Source organism: Pongo abelii, chromosome 18 (assembly GCF_028885655.2).
Source record: "Pongo abelii isolate AG06213 chromosome 18, NHGRI_mPonAbe1-v2.0_pri, whole genome shotgun sequence".
NCBI classification, from domain to species: Eukaryota; Metazoa; Chordata; class Mammalia; order Primates; family Hominidae; genus Pongo; species Pongo abelii.
This window is the reverse complement of record NC_072003.2, coordinates 74891064-74915379: the sequence shown is the minus strand read 5'-3', so window position 1 is coordinate 74915379 and position 24316 is coordinate 74891064. Positions and strand designations below refer to the sequence as shown.

Below are 24316 nucleotides of genomic sequence, written 5' to 3'. Positions count from 1 at the left end.
TAGCTCACTACAGTCTCAAACTCCTGGGTTTAAGCAGTCTTCCTGCCTCAGTCTCCCAAGTAGCTGGGGTTACAGATATGAGCCACCGAGGCCAGTTGAAATTGGAGGTCTAACAAATTCCTAGGTGATGCTGATGCTGCTGGTGCAGGGACCACACTTTGAGAATCACTGGTCTAGAGCATTCTCATAATTCCCCATCACTACCAGTCCCATTAGTCTACAGTAAGCTGTCTTAGTAATCACCCAACCAGAGGCTTTCCCCTTACCACAGAGATTGGTTGTTCATCCTAATAACATCTTGCAACCCTTAGGTACCTTCTCCACCAACTCCAGTTGGCAGCCAACCTGAAAGAGGATAGCATCTTTGTCCCAGGAACTCAAAAAGGAGTGTGGAAACTTAGACGAGACCTCATTTTTGTGTTTTTCTCCAGCCATACACCCTGTAAGTATATTCAAGCCTTTGGATTAATGTTACATGGACTACTTCCTTATGTTTGTGTTATCCATAGATAGGTTTTTTCCTAAAAAGCACTAATGGCTGAAGTAGCCACAGGTAGTCACAAGTAGCCACAAGTAGTGACATTGCCTTTTTATGATAGGCCAGTGTACCTAATCACTTCTAAAGGTTTCATCTAAAGAGAAGACAGAGGCAAGGGCTGCAGAGTCTCACTCATACTATTAGTCAATTCTCAGAATCAGGATTAGGAGCATAAGGCTGAAACCTCACAAGATGTGAAGCCAACATGGGGCTTAGAAGTCCTATAGTAACTTATCCTAAAACTCATTTCATTCATTCAGTCATTGAACAAATACTTTCTACTATTTGTCAGGCACGATATGACATACTGAGTATACAGAAATGAATAAGACTAGCATATTGCTTACCTTCGTAGTCTTTTAAGGAATGTAGATAGTCATGGTTAGGGTAAATTTTGGTGGGTTATAAGGGTGTGTTCAGGTGCTATGGTTGCATAAGACAGGAAGACCTAGCCTGGGGTGAGGGGGGCGTCATTTCTATCTTTTGTTTTTCTTTCTTAAAAATTGAAAATAACTTCTACCTTTTGTGGACAACAACTCAGGATGGCAGCAAAATTTTCTCACCCTAAAAACTTTGAAATAAGGATATAAGATTAAACTTTAAAACTTTTTTTTTTTTTTTGGAGACAGAGTCTCTCACTCTTTCGCCCAGGCCAGAGTACAGTGGCGCAATCTTGGCTCACTGCAAGCTCCGCCTCTGGGTTCACGCCATTCTCCTGCCTCAGCCTCCCGAGTAGCTGGGACTACAGGCGCCAGCCACCGCGCCCGGCTAATTTTTTGTATTTTTTTAGTAGAGATGGGGTTTCACCGTGTTAGCCAGGATGGTCTCGATCTCCTGACCTCTTGATCCGCCCGCCTCGGCCTCCCAAAGTGCTGGGATTATAGGCGCGCATCACCACGCCCAGCCTAAACTTTAAAACTTTTAAGCTTTAAAGCTAACACATGCAATTAGAGCAGAGATAAGAAATCACTATGAAGAAATAGAATAGCTGTCTAGATTTGATCATAACTCAAATTGAAAATATAGATATAGCTTAAGAAAGAATGAGGCCAGGCACGGTGGCTCACACCTGTAATCCCAGAACTTTGGGAGTCCGAGGCGGGCGGATCACCTGAGGTCGAGAGTTCCAGACCAGCCTGACCAACATGGAAAAACCCCATCTCTACTAAATATACAAAATTAGCTGGGCATGGTGGTGCATGCCTGTAATCCCAGCTACTCGGGAGGCTGAGGCAGGAGAATCATTTGAACCCAGGAGTCAGAATTTGCAGTGAGCCGAGATTGCGCCATTGCACTCCAGCCTGGATGACAGGGCAAGACTCAGTCAAAAAAAGGAAAAAAAAAAGAGAGAGAAGAAAGAAAGAGTATGAGAAAAGAGTTTAAGAGTCAAAGCCCAGAAAAATGACAGGCAGCACTCATCCTTGCTCTATTCTTAGCTGTAAGGGCCCTAGTCCAAGGCCCAAAGGATGTTTCCTAATCAGCTCCTCTCAAGCTGTAATATGCACATGAATCTCCTGGAGAACATGCAGATTCAGATTCATTAGGTCTGGAGTGGGGCCTGAGGCTCTGCATTTCTAGCCAACTCCCAAGGCATGCCAGCAGTGTGGGTCCATAGACCACACATTGAGTAGCTAGGACCGGGGCGATCCCAGTGACAGGTATAGCTTTATTGTGGAGAAAGAAGCATCTGAGGATCACAGCCTGATGGCCTAATCCAAACTTGTCTAACCCACGGCCTGCCTGGCTACATGCAGCCCAGGACGGCTTTGAATGTGGCCCAAAACAAATTCTTAAACTTTCTTAAAACATGAGATTTTTCTTGCGATTTTTTTTTTTTTTTCAGCTCATCAACTATCGTTTGTGTTCGTGTATTTTGTGTGTGGCCCAAGACAATTTTTATTCTTCCAGTGTGGCCCAGGGAAGCCAAAATACTGGACACTTATGGAGTTTGATTATGCCCTTATCAAACTCCTTAAGTCAGTGGTCAACAAACAGGTACTGATCTGTGAGCACAGTCCCTGAAAAAAAACCAAGAAAGCTCAAGACTATGTAGTGAATTTTGCAAAACTAATTTCTTTCACTTTAAAGGATATGAGAGGTTTTTTTTAAGTGATGGTGATTGGAATTTTTTTTTTTTTTCTCGATCTTGGCTCATTGCAATCTCCACCTCACGGGTTCAGGCGATTCTCCTGCCTCGGCCTCCCGAGTAGGTGGGAATATAGGCATGTGCCACCACGTCCAGCTAATTTTTTTGTATTTTTAGTAGAAACAGGGTTTCACCACGTTGGCCAGGCTGGTCTCGAACTCCTGACCTCAAGTGATTCACCCGCCTTGGCCTCCCAAAGTGCTGGGATTACAGGCATGAACCACTGCGCCTGGCTGGTAATTGAGATTTTTAAAGATCTTCCTTGATGGAATAAAAAGTTGGCAACCCTCTGTTCATCTTAAAAATCTTCTGGAAATTTTGCTGGTAATCTTTTAAAATGTGATGTCCTCCCATGGTTTGTCTGCAGAGAGAAAGAACATTACCTAGAGAATGTGCCTCTCTGGCTCCCTTGGCATTTACATCCTATGAGTAATTAATAATTTGTTGGCTGGGTTAGCTACTTCAGGCTCTTGCTTACGAGTTTTATTAGCATGAGTCAGGCTCTTGCGTTCAGGCATTCTGTCAAGATCCAATTTCCAAGCCTGCAGAGTGAGAGATGGACCCTGGTGAGTTCTCCAAAGTCACTGTGACCTTGGGAGGTCTCTGGAAGTCAGCCAGCCAACCTCTCCAGATATATTCCCACTTCTGTATCTCTTGCCTTTCCCACTCTTAGGTTACAAAGATTATAGATGTATTATTTATACACTTTAGAAAAGCAACACTCATCAGGTTAGTGTTTGAAGAAATCTTTCGCTTCTCAAGGGAGAGCTGTGGTTCTTACTGACCTCTAGTTTTCTTCTTTTTCCTGTAAGGACAGAGGATGTCAGAAATCTCTAAACCAGCAAGAGGAAACACTGGAAATTTTGGAAACATTGGTTTAGACTAGGTGTGTAATTTACTTTAGAGTCTTTACTGTGGGGCCATGCATCATAAAATCTCCAAGATGGGGAAATTTTGAGCAATGGTTGCCAAATTTCTTTTCCTTTTTTTTTTGAGACGGAATCTCCCTCTGTCACCCAGGCTGGAGTGCAGTGGCGCAATCTTGGCTCACTGCAACCTCCGCCTCCCTGGGTTCAAGTGACTGTTCTGTCTCAGCCTCCGGAGTAGCTGGGACTACAGGTGCGCGCCACCACGCCCAGCTAATTTTTATATTCTTAGTAGAGACAGGGTTTCACCACATTGGCCAGGCTGGTCTCGAACTCCTCACCTCATGATCCGCTGACCTCGGACTCCCAAAGTGCTGGGATTACAGGCATGAGCCACCGCGCCCTCCCTGCCAAATTTCTTTATGAAATAAACCACCCACTTTTGTTTTCCAAAGCATCTTACGGAATAGCATTCCACAAAATGCACTTGGGAAACCTTGTTCATTCTAAGCCAGTGGTTCTCAGTTTGGAAAGTTTTGCTCCCCAGGAGACTTTTGGCAACATCTGGAGACATTCTTTATTTTCATACTGGGACTGGTAGTGCTATTGGCATTTAGTAGGTAGAGACCAGGTATGCTGCTAAATATTCTATAATGTACAGGACAGCCCCCACAGCAAAGAGTGATGCAGTCCAAAGTGTCATTAGTGGCCGGCCATGATGGCTCACACCTGTAATCCCAGCACTTTGGGAGGCCAAGGTGGGTGGGTCACTTGAAGTCAGGAGTCACTTGAGGTAAAGACCAGCCTGGCCAACATGGTGAAACCTCGTCTTTACTAAAAATACAAAAATTAGCCAGGCATGGTGATGTGCGCATGTAATCCCAGCTACTCAGGAGGCTGAGGCAGGAGAATCACTTGAACCCAGGAGGTAGAGGTTGCAGTGAGCCGAGATCACACCACTGCACTCCAGCCTGGGCGACAGAGCCAGACTGCATATCAAAAAAATGTCATTAGTACAGTGGTTGAGAAACCCTGGTCTAAACCCGTGTTTCCAAAACTTCCTAGTGATAAAAATTAGCTCAGATCTTTGTTAAAATATTCCATTTTGCATACCCTTCTCCAGAAATTCCAACTCACTGGGTCCAGAATAGAGTCTTCAACAAGAGCCCTAGAGGATTCTTATTAGGGAATTGTGTGCATGTGCTCTTAACTCATGTCAGGTCAGCTGGGAGAATAGATGAAGTCAGTAGTTCTCAAACTTGAGCTTGCATCAGAATCACCTGGAAAGCTTGTTAAAAACACACTGCTGGGCTCTGCCTCCCGAGTTTCTGATTCAGCAGGTCTGCTGTGGTTCCCAAGAGTTTGCATTTCTGATGAATTCCCAAGAGATCCCATTGTGGCTGGTCCAGGGACCTCACTTGAGAACCATTTGTTTAAGTGGGTTCATTCTCTGCAGGTGGGGATGCCTCCATCATTCCGATGCTTGAGTTTGAGGATCAGCCTTGCTGTCTTGTCTTCAGAGATTGGGCCAACAACTCATCAGTAGAAGCCAGTAGTAACCTGGAAGCTCCTGGAAATGAAAGAAAATGTGAAGACCCTGACAGTCCTGTAACCAAAAAGATGAGGCTTGAGCCTGGGACTGCGGCCAGGGAGGTCACCAACGGAGCAGCTCACCATCAGAGTTTTGGCAAGCAGAAAAGTGGCCCAATCTCACCAGGCATCAACAGCTGTGATCTCACTGTAGAGGGACTGGCTGCTGTCACCAGAATGGCCCCTGGTAGTGCCAAAGTGATAGACGTTTATAGAACTGGAGCCAAGTGTGTACCTGGAGAAGGCGGAGACTCCCGGAAGCCTGGTGCTGCGTTTCACCAGGTGGGGCTGCTCCGAGTGAAGCCAGGCCGTGGAGACAGAACACGCTCCATGTCCTGCAGTGACAAGATGGCCCGATGGAACGTCCTCGGATGCCAAGGGGCACTGTTGATGCACTTCCTGGAAGAGCCCATCTACCTGTCAGCTGTGGTCATTGGGAAGTGCCCATACAGCCAGGAAGCCATGCAGAGAGCACTGATTGGAAGGTGAGAGGGTAGGGAGGGCTCAACTGGAACAGTCATTCCAAGAGGGAGTCTGAGAATAAGGCCTAAGAGCATTAAGAATCTCCATACCTTTTGATCCAGCAGTTCCACTTCCAGGAATTTGTCTTAAGGAAATAATTAAAGTATTTGAACATTTAGCTTTGTATATAATTTTTTTTTGTTTTTTTGAGACGGAGTCTTGCTCTGTCACCCAGGCTGGGGTGCAATGGCGTGCTCTGGGCTCACTGCAGCCTCCGCCTCCTGGGTTCAAGCAATTCTCCTGCCTCAGCTTCATGAGTAGCTGGGACTGCAGGCATGTGCCACCACGCCTGGCTAATTTTTGTATTTTTAGTAGAGACAGGGTTTCACCATGTTGGTCAGGCTGGTCTCAAACTCCTGACCTCAGGTGATCCACCCACCTCGGCCTCCCAAAATGCTGGGATTACAGGTGTGAGCCACCGCGCCCGGCTAATAATTTTTTTAAAAAAGAAAAAGTAAACAACTGAAATGCCCAGTAATAGGAAATTAAGTGTTTTCTTTGTTGTTAAAAATAATATTGATGAATGGCTGGGCATGATGGCTCACGACTTGTAATCCCGGCACTTTGGGAGGTTGAGGGGGGCGGATTGCTTGAGCACAGAAGTTCAAGACCAGCCTAGGTAACATGGGGAAACCCCGTCTTTACAAAAAATACAAAAGCTAGCCAGATGTGGCACACACCTGTAGTCCTAGAATAGGGGAGCTGAGGCAGGAGGATCACCTGACCCTGGGAAGATTGAGGCTGCAGTGAACCAAGATCGTTCCACTGCACTCCAGCCTGGGTGACAGACCCTGTCTCAAATAAAATAATAATAATATTGATGAATATTTAATGTGGAAACATGTTCATAGTGTTTAAAGAACAGTTTAGAAGATAAAAAGCCAATTTTGGTCTTTAAGTACATCCACACATAAGAAAAATTATAAGAGGATGAGCACCAAAGTATTATTAATAATCTTTGTGTTGTATTATGGGTGGTTTTTTTCTTCTTTGTTTTTACTATATTTTCTAATTTTTCTACAGTGCACATATATTGCCATTATATATGTTTTTTAACCCTAAACATTAGTTTGGGACTTTCAAAATGTTTTTGTAGGGACAAGGTTTCATTGGGTCTCACCCGGGCTGGAGTACAGTGGTACAATCATAGTTTACTACAGCCTCCAGTTCCTGAGCTCAAGTGATCCTCCTGCCTGAACCTTCTGAATAGCTAAGATTACAGGCACAAGCCACCACACTTGACTGATTTTTAAATTTTTTTTGTAAAGACGGGGTGTTGTTGGGTTACCCAGGCTGGTCTTGAACTCCTGGCCTTAAGTAATTCTCCCACCTTGGCCTGCCAAAGTGTTGGGATTATAGGTGTGAGCCACCTCACCCAGCCCTAAACATTAGTTTTAATTTTTTTAAAGTTAAAAGTCAAAGGATGACCACTCAACTGTAGTCTCCCTAAAGGAGGCAGCCAAACTCAATGCTATAGGAAATGAGGCAGGGCAAAGCCATGGCCAGGGCAAGCCTCGTAGGCCGATATCAAATGTGAAACCTCAAGATATGGTCCAGCAATTCCACTCCTAGGTACAACCCAAAATAAATGAAAACATACATTCACACAAGTAGGCCAGGTACAGTAGCTCATGCCTATAATCCTAGCATCTTGGGAGGCCAAGTCAGGCAGATTGCTTGAGTCCAGGAGTTGAAGACCAACCTGGGCAACATGAGGAAACCCTGTCTCTACAAAAAATACAAAACTTAGCCAGGCATGGTGGCACACACTTGTAGTCCCATCTGCATGGGGAGCTGATGTGGGAGGATCACCAGAGCCACGGGAGGTTGAGGCTGCAGTGAACCGTGATTTCACCACCGCACTCCATCCTAGACAAGAGAGTGAAACCCTGTCTCAAAAAGTATATATGTATATAACAAAAACCTGTACATAAATGTTCACAACAGCATTGATAGACAAAAAGACAAATGGCCATTAGTGGATGAATGGATAAATCAAATGTGATATATCCATACAATGGACTATGATTCAGCCATGAAAAGGACTGAAGTACTGTTACATGCTGCAGCATGGATGAACTTGAAAACATAATGCTGAGTGAAAGAAATCACATATTGTATAATTTTATTTATGTGAAATATCTAGAACAGGCAAATCCATAAAGACAGATAATAGCTTAGTAGTTACCACAGGCTAGGTGCTGTGGCTCATGCCTGTAATGCCAGCACTTTGGGAGGCTGGAGTGGGAGGATCGCTTGAGCCAAGGAGTTCAAGACCAGCCTGGGCAATATGGCAAAACCCCATCTCTATAAAAAATTTAAAAATTAGTCGGACATGGTGGTGCATGGCTGTAGTCTCAGCTACTTGGGAGGCGGAGGTGAGAGGATCGCTTGAGACCAGGGGGCAGAAGTTGCAGTGAGCCGAGATCATGCGACTGCACTCCAGACTGAGCAACAGAGACCCTATCTCAAAAAAACAAAAAATTTAAGTGGTTACCAGGGAATAGAGAGTGAATGCTAATAGGTATGAGGTTTCTTTTTGGGGTGATGAAAGTTCCTTAAATTACATTACCATGATAGTTGTGCAGTTCTATGAATATACTAAAAACAATTGAATTATCCACTTTAAATGAGTGAATTTTATGGTTTGTGAACTATATCCCTATAAAGATTTTTTTTTTTTTAAAGCCAACCCTAGGCACTGTGCCCGGGATGTTTTCTGTTTTTCCTATTCTGGTACTTGCAGTTGCTATCTGCTTCATTCTAGACCAGCATCATGTTGGCATCTAGTTTGTTTAAAGATACAAGAGAAAAAAATGAAGCTTTTGTATTATAGGATAATTTTGGGTTTTGGGGTGTTTGAAGGATTCCCTAGGAAGCAGGTGCCAACACATTAATGTTTCTGCTTAAACTTTTCAAGTTTCTCAAAGCTGATACTAGGAATGGAGTTTGGTGTTACATCCCTGAAGGGTGTTGACTTGATTCTTAGTTATCCCTGCAGACTGAGGGAGAAGGATCTTCTTCCAGCCATGAGGTTCTTCCAATCTTGATTCTATTCTGGAACACTGTCTGCCCAAATAAATAAACAAATCCCCACACCTGCTAAGGCTCAGGGGTGATGATGTGAGCCACAATCCTAGATACTGTTTTCTCTAGGCATGCACCTAAACTGAATGCATTTTCCCTTACATTTAGGTGTCAGAATGTGTCTGCTTTACCAAAAGGCTTCGGAGTTCAAGAACTAAAAATACTGCAGTCAGATTTACTATTTGAACAGAGCCGCTGTGCAGTGCAGGCAAAAAGGGCTGACAGCCCAGGTCGACTTGTTCCTTGTGGGGCAGGTAAGAGATCCAGGTTAGACCTGCCCTGGAGTAACTGCTCCCCTGACTGAGAGTGGTCCCGGAGGGTCTGCATCCTCCCAGCCTAGGAAGGCAGTTCACCACTCTAGTGGCCAGTAGCGTGGGCTTTAGAGACACCCATACTGGGTCAGGTTTATGCTCTTGTGACCCCTGGCATGTTATTTACCCTCCCTTGGCCTCAGTTTCTTTGTCTTCAGATTAGAAGAATATCATTTATCAGGGTTATTGGGAAGATTCAGTGAGAAATTCTGTTTAATGCATTTACTCTGTGCCCAGCAAATAATAATGCTCAGTGATTGTTTGCTATCATAATAATAATGAATTATGAACCACTTAGACTACTGTACCCTGGAGGCCAAGCATCCAAGTAGCAGTAATTGTCTGTGACATCATATCCAGCTCTCATGGGTCTGTAGAGTCAGAGAAATATTTTTATTAAAATACTTCTGACTTTCACAAGAAATTGAACAGTTTTAACCCTAGAATCTTATCTTTTCATAGCCATCAGCTGGAGTGCAGTTCCTGAGCAGCCTTTGGATGTTACTGCCAATGGCTTTCCACAGGGAACAACAAAGAAAACAATTGGAAGCCTTCAGGCAAGGTACAGCATATTGGGGCAGGAGGAGATGGTGGCTGTGAACTCACACTCTACCACTATCTATTTCTAGAACATTTTTATTACCCCAAAAAGAACAACCATACCCATTAGCAGTCACTACCTATCCCTTCCTCTCCTCAACCCTTGGAAACCTCTAATTTACTTAATTTACTTCCTATCTCCGTGGATTTGTCTAGTCTGAACATTTTCTATCATTGGAATCATACAGTATATGACATTTTGTATCTGGCTTCTTTCACTTAGCATAGTGTTTTGGAGGTACATCGTGAGGTAGCTGTGTCAGTACTTCATTACTGTTCATGACTTGAATAATATCCCATTGTGTGGATATACCACATTTTGTTTGCCATTCATTCATGAATGGACATTTGGGTTGTTTCACTCTTTGGCTGTTGTGAATAGTGCTGCTGTGCAGAACTATGAACATTTCATGTACCACTTTTTGCGTGGCCATATGTTTTCAATTTTCTTGGGTATACCTAGGAGTAGTATTACTGGGTCATATGGTAATTGTTATGTTTAACTTTCTGAGGAACTGCTAAACTGTTTTCCATAGCAGCTGTACCATTTTACGTTCTACCAGCAATGTATGAGAGTTCCAATTACCCTGAATCCTTTACAACACTTGTTATTGTCTTTTTTATTGTAGTCATTCTAGTGGGTATGAAATGGTATCTCATTACAGTCTTTTTTTTTTTTTTTTTTTGGAGATAGAGTCTTGCTCTGTCACCTGGGCTGGAGTGCAGTGGCGTAATCTTGGCTCACTGCAACCTCCGCCCCTGGGGTTCAAGCGATTCTCCTGCCTTAGCCTCCCTAGTAGCTGGGACTGTAGGCATGTACTACCACACCGGCTAATTCTTGTATTTTTAGTAGAGAGGGGTTTTGCCATGTTGGCCAGGCTGGTCTCAAACTCCTGACCTCGTGATCCACCTGCCTCAGCCTCCCAGAGTGCTGGGATTACAGGTGACAGCCATCTCACCTGGCCTCCTTACAGTTTTGATTTGCGTTTGCATTTCCCTAACGACAAACGGTGTTGAGCGTCTTTTCATGTACTTATTAGCCATTTATCTCTACAGCCTCCCAAGTAGCTGGGACTACAGATGCCTGCCACCACGCCCAGCTAATGTTTTTTTGCATTTTTGGTAGAGACGGGGTTTCACTATGTTGGCCAGGCTGGTCTTGAATTCCTGACCTTGTGATGACTGCCCACCTCAGCCTCCCAAAGTGCTGGAATTACAGGCGTGAGCCACCGTGTGCTGCCTATAACTGGTAGTTTTTGAGTGTTCACTTATTGAGGTCTTCTTAAATATATTTCAGCAAGTTTTATAGCTTTCTTTATATAAATCTTTCACATCTTGTATTAGATTTATTCCTTGAATGTATATTAATCTGTTTCTATATAACAGATTACCCCCAAAATAACAGCTTAAAACAACAATATACATTTATTATTTCACATAGTTTATGTGGGTCTGGAATTGAGGAGCTTAGCTAAGTAATTGTGGCTCAGCAGTTTATGAAATTGCAGTCCATTATGGCAGCCAGGGCTGCAGTCATCTGAAGACTTGACTGGGGCTCAAGGATCCAGTTCCAAAATGGCTCCCTTGCATGGCTGGCAGGTCGGTGTCAGCTGTTGGCAGGAGGCTTCAGTTCCTTATAACAAGGGCCTCTCCACAAGGCTACCAGAGTATTCAGCTTCACGACCCAGTGGCTGGCTCCCCATAGAACAGGCAATCCAAGAGAGCAAAGCAGAAGCCACAGTGTCTTTTATGACCTAGCCTCAGAAGCCAGAGTCTATCTGTAATATCTTAGTGGTTATTCAGATCAGCCCTATTAAGTATGGGAGGGGATTGCTAAGGGGCACGAATACCAGGAGGCAAGAATCACTGGGGACCATTCTGGAGTTTGGCTATCACAGATGCTATTTTACGTAGCTTTTTATCCCATTTTCTGGTTATTATTGTTGCAATTAAGCTTTTGTTCCTCTTTGTGGCAATTACTGTGGGTTGCTAGATAAAAACACTAACCTTACCATCATCACTAGAATAATAATTCTACTCCTATAATCCCAGCACTTTGGGAGGCTGAGGTGGAGGATTGCTTGAAGCCAAGAGTTCGAGACCAGCCTGGGCAACAAAATGAGACCCCCCCCCCCCATCTCTAAAAAACAAACAACAGCAACAACGACAAAAATCCAAAAGAATAATAATTCTACTAATTTGTCTGGGAATTCTTTTGGGATTTGGGGATTTTTTTTTTTTTTTTTGGAGACAGAGTTTCACTCTTTCCACCCAGGCTGGAGTACAGTGGTGTGATCTTGGCTCACTGCAACCTCTGCCTCCCAGGTTTAAGCAGTTCTCCTGCCTCAGCCACCCGAGAAGCTGGGATTACAGACACCTGCCATCTCACCCAGCTAATTTTTTGTATTTTTAGTAGAGACGGGATTTTGCCATGTTGGGCAGGCTGGTCTTGTACTCCTGACCTCAGGTGATCCACCCGCCTCAGCCTCCCAAAGTGCTGGGATTACAGATATAAGCCACCGCACCCAGCCTCTTTCGGGATTTTTTAAATGTAGATCATCATATACAAATACAGCTGACTTTTGAACAGTGTGAGTGTTAGTGGTGCCAACCCACCTTGCAGTGAAAAATCTGCATATAACTTTGGGCTCTGCAAAAACATCAAGCCTATTGTTGACCAGAAGCCTTGACATAAACAATTAACACATATTATGTATGTTATGTGTGTTATATCCATATTCTTACAATAAAGCAAACTAAAAAAAGAAAATTATTAAGAAAATCATAAGGAATAGGCCAGGTGTTGTGGCTCACGTCTGTAATCCCAGCACTTTGGGAGGCTGAGGCAGGCAGATTACCTGAGGTCAGGAGTTCAAGACCAGTCTGGCCAACATGGCGAAACCCTGTCTCTACTAAAAATACAAAAATTAGCCAGGCATGGTGGTACGTGCCTGTAATCCCAGCTACTTGGGAGGCCAAGGCAGGAGAATTGCTTGAACATAGGAAGCAGAGGTTGCAGTGAGCCGAGATCATGCCACTGCACTCCAGCCTGGGCCACAGAATGAGACTCCATTTCAAAAACAAAAAAGAGAAAAGAAAATATATTTATTCATTAAGTGGAAGTGGATCATCATAAAGGTCTTTATCCTCATCATCTTCATGTTGAGTAGGCTAAGGAGGAGGAGAAGAAGAAGAGGGTTTGGTCTTGCTATCTCAGGGGTTGCAGAGGCAGAAGAAAATCTATGTGTAAGTGGACCCACACAGTTCAAACCTGTGTTGTCCAAGGGTCAACTATAGTGTTTCTTTCCAGTCTTCTGTTCCTCTTATTTCTCTTACTGTGTTGACTAGAACTGACAATATCAAAATCATCTGCAGATGATGACTTGGTTTTTGTTTTTCACTTCTCTTTCTTTTCTGTCCTGCTGGCCAGAACCTTCTGTATAATGTTGAATAAAAGCAGTGATAGCAAGTACCGCTTGTCCTATTCCTGATTTTAAGGACATATATTTGCTATAGGTTTTTTATAGTTGCCCTTTATAAATTTAAGTACTCTTCCCGAGTCCTAGTTTGCCAAAAGGTTTTTAATCAAAGGATGTTGAATTCTACCAAATGCTTTCTTTGCATATATTTTCCCCATAATTATATATGTGTGTGTGTGTGTGTGTGTGTGTGTGTGTGTATTTTTTTTTTTTTTTTGAGGCAGAATCTCACTCTGTCACCCAGGCTGGAGGGCACTGGCACAGTCTCGGCTCACTGCACCCTCTGCCTCCAGGGTTCAAGTGATGCTCGTGCATGAGCCTCCTGAGTAGCTGGGATTACAGGCATGTGCCACCACTCCCAGCTAGTTTTTGTATTTTTAGTAGAGATGGGGTTTCACCATGTTAGCCAGGCTGGTCTCAAACTCCTGGCCTCAGGTGATCTGCTCATTCACCTCAGCCTCCCAAAGTGCTGGGATTACAGGCATGAACCACTGTGTCTGGCCGTCCCTAATTATATTGTTTTTCTTTAATTTGTTCATGAGAGTTCCATTAATTTTTGCTTTGTTTTCATGCTAAAGTGGCCTCATCTTCCTGAGTGCCAGCAGCCACTCCAGCTAAGGCCTTGGGAGAGCAGTGTCTGAGGGCTCAGGGTTCCCCTTTAAGCAGCAATTCCTGAAGTAGGCTAGGTTCCAGCCAGGTAAGGGAGATTTTGTGCAGACTCCATAATTGCCTATTTTACATGTAGCAGTGATGGTCACTGTGTCCAAGCTGAGGGTGCGATCTGCTAGGATGATGCAGAGTGTGGTGTGTAAAAGTGAGACTGCACATTGTTGGTACACACAGCATTTCCCAATTTCTAGATGCAGCTCATGAATTATATACATGAGGGAAAAGAAGGCAACCACGAAGGTCTGGGTGGGCTCATAAAGAGTCAACACTCACTTCCTTAAGTATTCCAAACCATGACCTTCACCCAGAATTTTGTTGTTTAGGAACAAACGCTTGGTGTCCAAAGGCCTGTGATGCCCATGGGAGGAGTCCAGGGATTCTGCCTCAGGTGGCTCGTCCAAGTGGATTTTATAATGACAGTTCACACAGGGAACAGCACTCAAGTCTCTGAAACAAAGCTTTCCATTTCTTGTAAACCCACAGGGGCCAGCTCCCTTGAAAGGATTTAGCCAGAAGTGTCTTACAGATATCCTGGGGCAAAATTTCGTAATTGCACCTCAGGGTACCCGTTTGGGCTTGTCACTTTAATGATCCCATTGCTGATGACATTTCTTAAGGTTAGACTCATTTTTGTACCTCAACCTAATCAGACATCCAGGTCTGGATTTTCTCCTCACCAAGTACAAGTGAAAATGAGGGGCTCTGGCACCTTCAAACCTAAAAACCACATGAAGCCTGGCATCTTTGATAGGGGCTTGGAACATACTAAACACTTAATAAATCATCTTTGCCTTCTTTTTCCAAACAGATCCCAAATCAGCAAAGTGGAACTCTTTAGATCATTCCAGAAGCTGCTAAGCAGAATTGCAAGGGACAAGTGGCCACACTCCCTCAGGTGATGCTGTTGACCTATGTTTTCTCATATTTAGGAAGACAACTGTTTTGATTCTGGCTTCTGAGTAGCAAGAAGCTTTGGCAGGAGTGGTGGTTCAGCAAGCCAGTGGCACTTATTGTTGACCACAAGTTCTTCTTTCCCCATAGCCCTATTTGCAGATACGTGCATGATCTGAGATGCAGAGGATGGGTAGTTTGGTGGTATAGAGTTATAAAAAACTAAGGATAGAACTGGGACTTGGCCATTCCAGGCCCTCCTTTGATTCCACCTCTAGATGGAGATCACTGTGGAAATGGGAGTGCTCTAAGAGCAATATGTTCTGTTACAAGTGTTACTCCTCTTTTCCTTTTGAACTTGCAGCTCCATGACTTAAATTGCTCTTCAAACAAAAATTCAAAGAACTTTAAAACCACTCTTGGGAACAAGTAGGTGGGTTCAGTGACTTTCTGACAGTGACCACCTAGAGTTAGGTGAAGTTTCACAGGTGAAGGACACAGTTCCCACGAAACTGTCTTCATTTCAGACAACTACCACAAGTTAAGGAAAGCCCCAAACCACCCATACTTCTGACCAATTGGCTACAAATTTGAGTGTCTCCACTCCCCCTCATGTTCAGTCATTCACTAGAACATCTCTCAGAACTCAGAAAAGCACTGTAGTTGCCATTAAAGTTTTATTATGAGAGCTACAGATCAGTAACAGCCAAAAGGAGAGAGATACAGGGTAAGGTATGAGAGGGTCCCAAAGGCAGAGCTTCCATGTCCTCAGGACACATCACCTTCCCAGCACATTGCTGTGCATCACCAACCAGGAATCTCACTCAGACATCAGTGTCCAAAGTTTTTGTTGGAGTTTCATTAGCTATTATGATTGATTGAATTATTGGCCACATGATGTGATTGAACTTAATCTCCAACCCCCTCCTCTCCCGAGTTCAAACTGATACCACATGTCTCAGAGCCCTAATTTTCTACATGATTGGTCTTTCCAGCATGGCCAGTATCATCCTGAAACTATCTCGGGGGCCCACCATGAGTCACCTGGTTAAACATAAACTCACGTGTGATCAGAAAGATCTACCATACAGGACAAAGACACTTCCAGAAACTTCAAAGCTTAGAGGCTCCCAGGAACTGGTGACAAAGACCAAGTGAATCCTTCATTATATGACAGTGGGGAAACTAAGGAGTAGCTAGAAACTTCTGTATGAAGAGGCATCGCCATCACGCATACTGAAGTGATGCATCTGTGGTCAGTTGGCTTCTTTCTTGGGTTTCCATATATTCTATATGTCAAATCTGAATTTAGGTGAGGAGATACTTCTAAGACAGAGTTTTGCTCCTGTTAACCAGGCTGGAGTGCAGTGGCGCAACTTCAGCTTACTGCAGCCTCCGCCTCCCGGGTTCAAGTGATTTTCCTGCCTCAGTCTCCAGAGTAGCTGAGATTACAGGCACCCGCCACCACGCCCGGCTAATTTTTTGTATTTTTAGTAGGGATGGGGTTTCACCATGTTGACCAGGCTGGTCTTGAACTGCTGACCTCAGGCAATCCACCCGCCTCAGCCTCCCAAAGTGCCAGGATTGCAGGCGTGAGCCACCGCCTGGCATGTATGTTTGTTTGTTTGTTTTTGAGACAGGGTAGCTGAGACAATTAAGGGAAGTGTTGCATGTGACCAAGAGCCTTGTTTGTAGTAGGGTTTTGATAACTGGTAGTTACTTTTTTTTTTTTTTTTTTTTTAATTAATTTTTTTTTTTTTTTGAGACAGTGTCTCGCTCTGTCACCCAGGCTGTGTAGTATAGTGGCGCAATCTTAGCTTACAGGAACCTCCGCTTCCTGGGTTCAAGTGAGTCTCCTGCCTCAGCCTCCCAGGTAGCTGGGACTACAGGTGCCTGCCACCACGCCCGGCTAATTTTGTATTTTTAGTAGAGATGGGGTTTCACCATGTTGGCCAGGCTGGTCTCAAACTCCTGACCTCAGGTGATCGCCCACTTCGGCCTCCCAAAGTGCTGGGATTATAGGTGTGAGCCACCGTGCCTGGCCTAGAAAACTTTTAAACCAAAAAAGTAGACAGTTATTTTTATTTTATCTGATTCTACTAGGACCATAGAAACCTAGAATTCTGTTCATTCTTAACTGTTTCAATTCATGTTGCTTTCTTGTGAATTCCCTACAAAGGAGACAGAGTTGCTCTAGGAAAGTGTCAAAAGTCAAAATAAAAATGTAAAGACAAGTCTCTAAATTTAATGTTTTATTTGGGATACAAGAAATTCAAGACATACAGACTGGGTGGTCTTCAATATGTCTGAAGAACAAAGGGAAGGTTAGAGGTTTTATTTTTCAAAAAAGAAATGTAACATATTGTTCAAGGAGGTTCATTGGCATGAGTAAAGTTGTGAGGAGCTGCCAAGTGATGGCATTGGGTAAAACTATTCTTAAAGTCTGCAGCAGGTTGGTTCAGTAGCTGTTAGATAAAACTGGCAGGCAGTTTTAGCAGCCAGGCTTGCAGAAAATGCATTCTTGGAGCAATGTTATGTGCCCTGAGTGTTTTTTACCCCTGGCTTCTCAACTCTGTTTTAGTTGAGTATGACAAGAATAACGTAGTTTGTATGATCAACTTTCACAAAAGCATACTGAACTCCTCTCTTCCTAAGTCTCTCATTACAAGTCTGTCCAGTTGCTTGCTCAGGTGTCTGGTGGCCCCCAGGGTGGGCCATTCAGTAAGAACCTGTGTATTTGGTGGCCTGTGTGCATTAGGGTGCAGAAGCTGGATACCTACCAGGAGTACAAGGAGGCTGCGTCCTCTTACCAGGAAGCCTGGAGCACACTCCGGAAGCAGGCATTTGGATCCTGGATCAGAAACCCACCGGATTATCACCAGTTCAAGTGAGAAGGAAATGTTTGCTCTGGTAGCAGGACCCTTCATCCTGAACTGCCTTCCTCCACGTAGGACAAGTCTTAGCTTTTTTGGTAGTTAAATCAGGGAACATTCTTTCTGAGCATTGCATCTCTGTTGTGTAATACAGATTGAATCTGGAACTTAGAGCAGGCTATACTTGATTGAAGTAGCTCTCTGCTAAAATGGCATCTCACTAATGACCTCACTATCTGACTTCCATTGTGTTTTATTGCTTCTCTAAAATATGAAATCAGAATTTGGAACATGATGCTTTCAAAGTACTCTGCAGCAGCTCTGTTTTATGGGTTCCTACATTGATTCAGCAAATATTTATTGAGCTGAAATGATGTTTGACACTCTGCAAGTTTTACAGCTTTGCCTAGCATAGCGAACATATATTTTGTATTCCCAGCCTTTCTTTCTCCAGGGAGCCATTCTTTTCCCATTCTTCAGTGATCCTGCTCTGTGCCTCAGACTTGGCTGAAGCTAACCTTACTCCCTGGCTCTAGGAATAGCCTGTGAGGCAGCCCCGGACCGCCCTGGACTTGTTCTCAGAGGTATCAGGAAAGGCTTTCTGTTTTGATCTGGAGCTGTAAGGGTCACATAATCATGGGACTGCCGGTGGCCATCTTTTCCTACTACCTGGAGAAAGCCAGCAAAGAATGAAGGCAACAAAGGAAACAGCCAAGAGGATCAAGATCTAGTAGCACTGTTTAGATGTCTCAATTATGTGAGACAGATTCCTATTGTTATTTTGATTAAGCCTGTTTGTGTTGGTTTTCTGACTTACAATTGAAAGAGTTCTGTCCAAATAGCCAAAAGGTGGCCAGGCTTGGTGGCTCAGGCCTGTAATCCCAGCACTTTGGGAGGCCCAGGCAGGCAGATCACTTGAGGTCAGGAGTTCAAGACCAGCCTGGCCAACATGGTGAAACCCTGTCTCTACTAAAAATACAAAAACTAGCCAGGCGTGGTGGCATGCGCCTATAATCCTAGCTACTCAGGAGGCTGAGGCAGGAGAATTGCTTGAACCCTGGAGGCGGAGGTAGTGGTGAGCAAAGATCGTACCGCTGCACTCCAGCCTGGGTGATAGAGCAAGACCCTATCTCAAAAAAAAAAAAAAAAAAAAAAAAGAAGCCAAAAGGCCCTGCAGCAAATCAGCAATAGACCCAGCACCCAATCCTGTTTTAACATCGAATTTTAACACTCAACTTCAGACCTTGAATGATTGACTGAAAATAGAAGCTCCCATGTTGGGGTTACTCAAGGTCCTTATTGGTTCTTCAGCATTTTGTGGCTATAAATATTTTTAAATAACAGTTGTATTGAGATACAATTCACAGACCATAAAATTCACCCAACTAAAGTATGCAATTTAAAAGTTTTTAGGCCAGGCACGGTGGCTTACACCTGTAATTCCAACACTTTGGGAGGCCGAGGCAGGCAGATCACCTGAGGTCAGGAGTTCAAGACCAGCCTGGCCAACATGATGAAACTCCGTCTCTGCTAAAAATACAAAAATTAGCCGGGCATGGTGATGCACGCTTGTAGTCCCAGCTACTTGGGAGGCTGAGGCAGGAGAATCACTTGAACCTGGGAGGCGGAGGTTGCAGTGAGTCAAGATCACGCCACTGCACTCCAGCCTGGGTGACAGAGTGAGACTCTGTCTCAAAAAAAAAAAAAAAAAAAAAAAGTTTTTAGTATATCCACAGAGTTGTGCAACCATCAATTTTAGAACATTTTCATCACAAATTTTGTGCCTGTAATAGTTTCCTAGAGCTGTTTCTTAACGAAGTACCACAAGCTGGGTGGCTTAAGACAACAGAAATGTATTCCTGGCAGGGTGCAGTGGCTCATGCCTGTAGTCCCAACACTTTAGGAGGCCGAGGTGGGCAGATCACGAGGTCAGGAAATCAAGACCATCCTGGCCAACATGGTGAAACCCTGTCTCTACTAAAAATACAAAAATTAGCCAGGCGTATTGGCGCACGCCTATAGTCCCAGCTACTCAGGAGGCTGAGGCAGGAGAATCCCTCAAACCCAGGAGATGGAGGTTGCAGTGAGCCAAGATCGTGCCACTGCACTCTAGCCTGGGTGACACAGCAAGACTCCGTCTCAAAAAATAAAAAGAAAAGAATGTATCCCCTTTCAGTTCTGGAGGCTATAAGTCCAAACAGGTTGTTGGTGGGGCTTCTGCTTCCTCTAAAAGCTTTAGGGCAGGGGCCCCCAGCCCCAGAGCCACACACCGTTACTTGTCTGTGGCCTGTTAGGAACCAGGTCACACAGCAGGAGGTAAGTAACGGGTGGGCACGCGAAGTTTCATCTGTATTTACGGCTGCCCCCCATCACTCACATTACTGCCTTAGCTCCTCCTCCTGTCATACCAGCGGTGGCATTAGAGTCTCACAGGAGCGAACCCTAGTGTGAACCGCACATGCAAGGGATCTAGGCTGCACGCTCCTTATGAGAGTCTAACGCCTGATGATCTGTCACTGTCTCCCATCACCCCCAGATGGGACTGTCTAGTTGCAGGAAAACAAGCTCAGGGCTCCTACTGATTCTACCTTATGGTGAGTTGTATAATTATTTCATCATGTATTACGATGTAATAATAATAGAAATACAGCACACAGTAAATGTAATTCACTTCAGTCATCCCGAAACTATCCCCCTATCCCCACCCCTGGATCTGTGGAAAAATTGTCTTCCATGAAACCAGTCCCTGGTGCCAAAAAGGTTGGGGACTGCTGCTCTAAGGAAGACTTTTTCGTGCCTCGGGGACTGCTGCTCTAAAGAAGACTCTTTCATGCCTCCTCCTTAGCTTCTGATGGCTCCTGGCAGTCCTTGGCTTGTGGCTGCATCACTTCAGTTTCTCCCTCTGTCTTCACATGGCCTTCCGTGTCTGTGTCTCACGTGGCCTTCTTCCCTGTGTCTGTGTCTTTCCATGGCCTACTTATGAGGACCCCAGTAATTGGATTTAGGGCCTGCTCTAATCCAGTCTGATTTCATCTTAACTAACTATATCTGCAAAGACTCTATTTCCAGCTAAAGTCACATTCTGAGGTTTCAGGTAGACATGAAGTTTTGGGGGACACCACTCAACCCATTGCAGAACCCATTAGCAGTCACTTCCCGTTCCTCAACCCCCCCTACCCCAGGGCAATCAGTAATCTACTTTCTGTCTCTTTGGATTTGTCTATTCTGAACATTTCATATAAATGGAATCATACAATATGTGGTCTTTTGTGACTGGCTTCTTTCGCTTAACGTTTTCAAGATTTATGTTGTAGCATGAATCAGTACTTTATTACTATTTATGGAATAAAAATCAGTTGTGTGGATATAAATGTTTTGTTTATCCAGTCATCAGTTGTTGGACATATGGGTTGTTTTCACTTTTTGGCTCTTATACATAGGGTTTCTATGAACATTTGTGTACAAGTTTTTGTGTGAGTATATATTCTTTTTTTGTTTTTTTTAGATGGAGTCTCGCTCTGTTGCCCAGGCTGGAGTACAGTGGCACAATCTTGGCTCACTGCAAGCTCCGCCTCCCGGGTTCATGCCATTCTCCTGCCTCAGCCTCCCGAGTAGCTGGGACTACAGGCGCCCACCACCACGACTGGCTAATTTTTTGTAGAGACGGGGTTTCACCGTGTTAACCAGGATTGTCTCAATCTCTTGACCTCGTGATCCGCCTGCCTCAGCCTCCCAAAGTTCTGGGATTACAGGCGTGAGCCACCGCGCCCAACCTGTGAGCATATATTCTTAAAATGTTTTTTTAATTACAGAAATAATACATGTATGTCATAAGAAGTTATCCTTGAATTTTTTTCCATAAGAAATCCTTTTAGATAGGAAAGAAAGAAGGCCAGGCACAGTGGCACCTGTAATCCTAGCACTTTGGGAGGCCAAGGTGGGCGGATAGCTTGAGGCCAGGAGTTCGAGACCAGCCTGGCCAACATGGGGAAACCCCATCTCTACTAAAAATATAAAAATCAGCTGGGCGTGGTGGCGCATGCCTGTAGTCCCAGCTGCTTGGGGGACTGAGGCACGAGAATCGCTTGAACCTGGGAGGCGGAGGTTTCAGTGAGCTGAGATCGCGCCACTGCACTCAAACCTGGGCAACAAAGTGAGACTCTGTCTCAAAAAAAAAAGACAATGACCAACATGGAGAAACCCCGTCTCTACTAAAAATACAAAATTAGCTGGGCGTGGTTGTACCTGCCTGTAATCCCAGCTACTCAGGAGACTGAGGCAGGAAAATCGCTTGAACCCAGGAGGTGGAGGTTGTGGTGAGCCAAGATTGTGCCATTGCACTCCAGCCTGGGCAATAAGAGTGAAACTCCGTCTCAAGAAAAAAAAAAAAAGCAAAAATATCACTACTTGAAGGCCAGGGTCTCCAATATTCTGCTTTAATCAGTTTCTTTTGCCTGGCCCCAAATCTTATATTATGACAGCAGCTGGGACACCTGGGCTGGCAGGAGCTTTTATCTAAAGGATGATGCATCTCTCTCTTTTATGAGATCTTATTTTAAAGGATAAAGACTTATATTAAAGCATAAAAGGATAATTTTTTATGCCTAAATTTTATGTTAAATTTGCACCCCCCAAAAAAACCAACAAATTTAGACTTCAGAATAGAGACTAGAAAAAAAACCTGAAGGCTAGAGACTAAAGGCAGCTTCACTTTGGACTGTTTACCTGTTTTCTCAAGAGCTAAAAGTAGGTGCTTAAACCATCCTACATTTTATTTTAATCTCTTAAAACCCAAGTTTAAAATATCATCTGTGCCTTAAAATCACATCTCTGCAATCTTGGCAGGCTCTCAGATTTCATACATTTATAAAATGTGTTTTCACTGTTTTTTATTTTTAACGGCAAGTGAAAGGATTTTTATTTTACTAATGTTTCTTAACCTATATTTGGCTGATAACTGCTTCTAATTTTTAAATACATTTTCTTCTTTGAACTTGTTATGGAAATTTTTAAATAGTCACAAATATAGACTAGCACAGTGGACTCCCTGAACCACCACCCAAACTTGGCAAACATCAGCTTTATTGCTGCTCTTGTTTGATCTATTGCCTCGTCCCCTCCAATATTTTTTTCTTTGACCATTTAAAGCAAATCCTAACCATCGTATTTCACCCAACAGAATTAATATGTAGTCTGCTCAGTTTTCCCATGTTGTCTCAAAAATATATTTTGACTGTTTATTTGTTCAAATTAAGATCTAAATAAGAGCCACACTGTGCATTTGATTGATAGGTCTTTTGTCTCTTGAAATCTGTAACAGTTACCCTTTTTTCTGTGTTGAAAGGTGGGTTTTTTGTCCTGTAGAATTTCCCACATTTTGTATTTCACTGCTCATTTCCTCCCAGTGTTGTTTAAAGGTTCCTATCTCCCCAATATTTCCTATAAATGTGCAGTTACACAAAGAGCCTTGATTAGATTCAGGTGCGGTTGATCTGACATGAGTACTTCCTGAGTGACTCTGCATCTTTGTTTTGCATCATATCTAGAGGAACGTGACATCTGGTGGTTCCACATGCTGTGACTGAGCAATGGGGTCTGTGGTGTCAGTCTGGTCTTTTCCATTATAAAGTACCCCACCAACCCTCCACCTGATGGTTCTAGCAGCCATGTCAGGGGTCCCTGAGACCACCCTCATGTTTGATGATTCACAAGATAGATTCACAGAACTCTGAAGAGCTGTTATACACATCATTCCTGTTTATTTTAGTGAAAGGATACAGATTAAAATCAGCAAACGGAGAAGGTGCATGCGCGAAGTCCAGCAGAAAACAAGCACAAGCTTCCAGTTGTACCCTCAATATGAACCGTGCATGTTTGATTCTTTGACATGGGAGGGGCCTTGCTCATTCGGTAGAGAGATTGTTCCTCCCAAGGCTAGCCAATTCCTGGAGAGAGTAAATGACTCAACTATGACTGTTCCTTTCATATGTAAACCAACCAATCTGGAGCCCATACCCCAACCTCTCCTTTACAGGACGTCTCATACTCTGGGCCAATATCCCATACTCTGGGATATCCTCCTGCCCTAATCACCGCAGGGCCAGGTACCAGAAAGCTAGGGACAGCCCCTAGGCCCCAGAGCCCGCTGAAATTATTCAAACTCGCCAGTCTGCTTACTCGGCCTTGCCCCTTCCTTCCCATGGAGATCACAAGGCTCTTACTCCACTTGATCCCCTCCTTCCCCTCTGCCTCCTCACTGACCCTGGGCTTCCAGTGTGGCTCCCTGTGGTGTGCCATGCCCCTTTTGGAATCTGTAAGTATAACAAGCTTTCTTGTCAATGGCAGTCACCTCATCTATTGCCCTCACCATACTTGAATAATAATAAAACCTATATTTTATATTTTTTTATCTTTTTTTTTTTTGGAGACGGGTATCTTGCTGTGTTGTCCAGGCTAGTCTTGAATGCTTGGGCTCAAACGATCTTCCCACCTTGGCCTCCCACAGTGCTGGGATTATAGGCGTGAGCCACCACTTCGGGCCACCTAAAACCGATATTTTAAAACACTCCCCCAGTGGTGTCGCACAGACAGCACTTAATCCTCCCAGCAATGATGTATGGCAGTATGTGCCAGGTGTTGCCAATTATAGAAGCTCACTGAGCCTTGGATGCTGCTAACATCGCATGATGCACAGGACAACTGCCCTGTCCCCACCTCCACTCCCCACAAAGAATGATCTGGCTC

At 44.1% G+C, this 24316-nt stretch overlaps 1 protein-coding gene across 20 annotated transcripts in view; it reads left to right on the top strand.

Moving 5' to 3' along the window:
* Nucleotides 1-24316, top strand: part of ADAT1 (adenosine deaminase tRNA specific 1) — a 43635-nt gene that overhangs the window by 5704 nt on the left and 13615 nt on the right. For 6 of the 20 annotated variants that reach the window (XR_008514692.2, XR_008514693.2, XR_008514694.2 and 3 more), the window contains 5 exons: nucleotides 312-442; nucleotides 5007-5625; nucleotides 8858-9003; nucleotides 9523-9622; nucleotides 14617-14703. Coding sequence is in view for 9 of the 20 variants with exons in the window: in XM_063717779.1 (XP_063573849.1) it covers nucleotides 312-442; nucleotides 5007-5625; nucleotides 8858-9003; nucleotides 9523-9622; nucleotides 14617-14703; nucleotides 21078-21255 (1261 nt within the window). In the remaining 11 variants the exon portion in view is untranslated. Of the gene's footprint in view, nucleotides 1-311; nucleotides 443-5006; nucleotides 5626-8857; nucleotides 9004-9522; nucleotides 9623-14616; nucleotides 14704-15694; nucleotides 16943-17457; nucleotides 19303-21077; nucleotides 21993-24316 lie in introns of those variants that run through there. The other 14 variants (XR_008514684.2, XR_008514688.2, XR_008514686.2 and 11 more) reach the window with 5 other exon arrangements.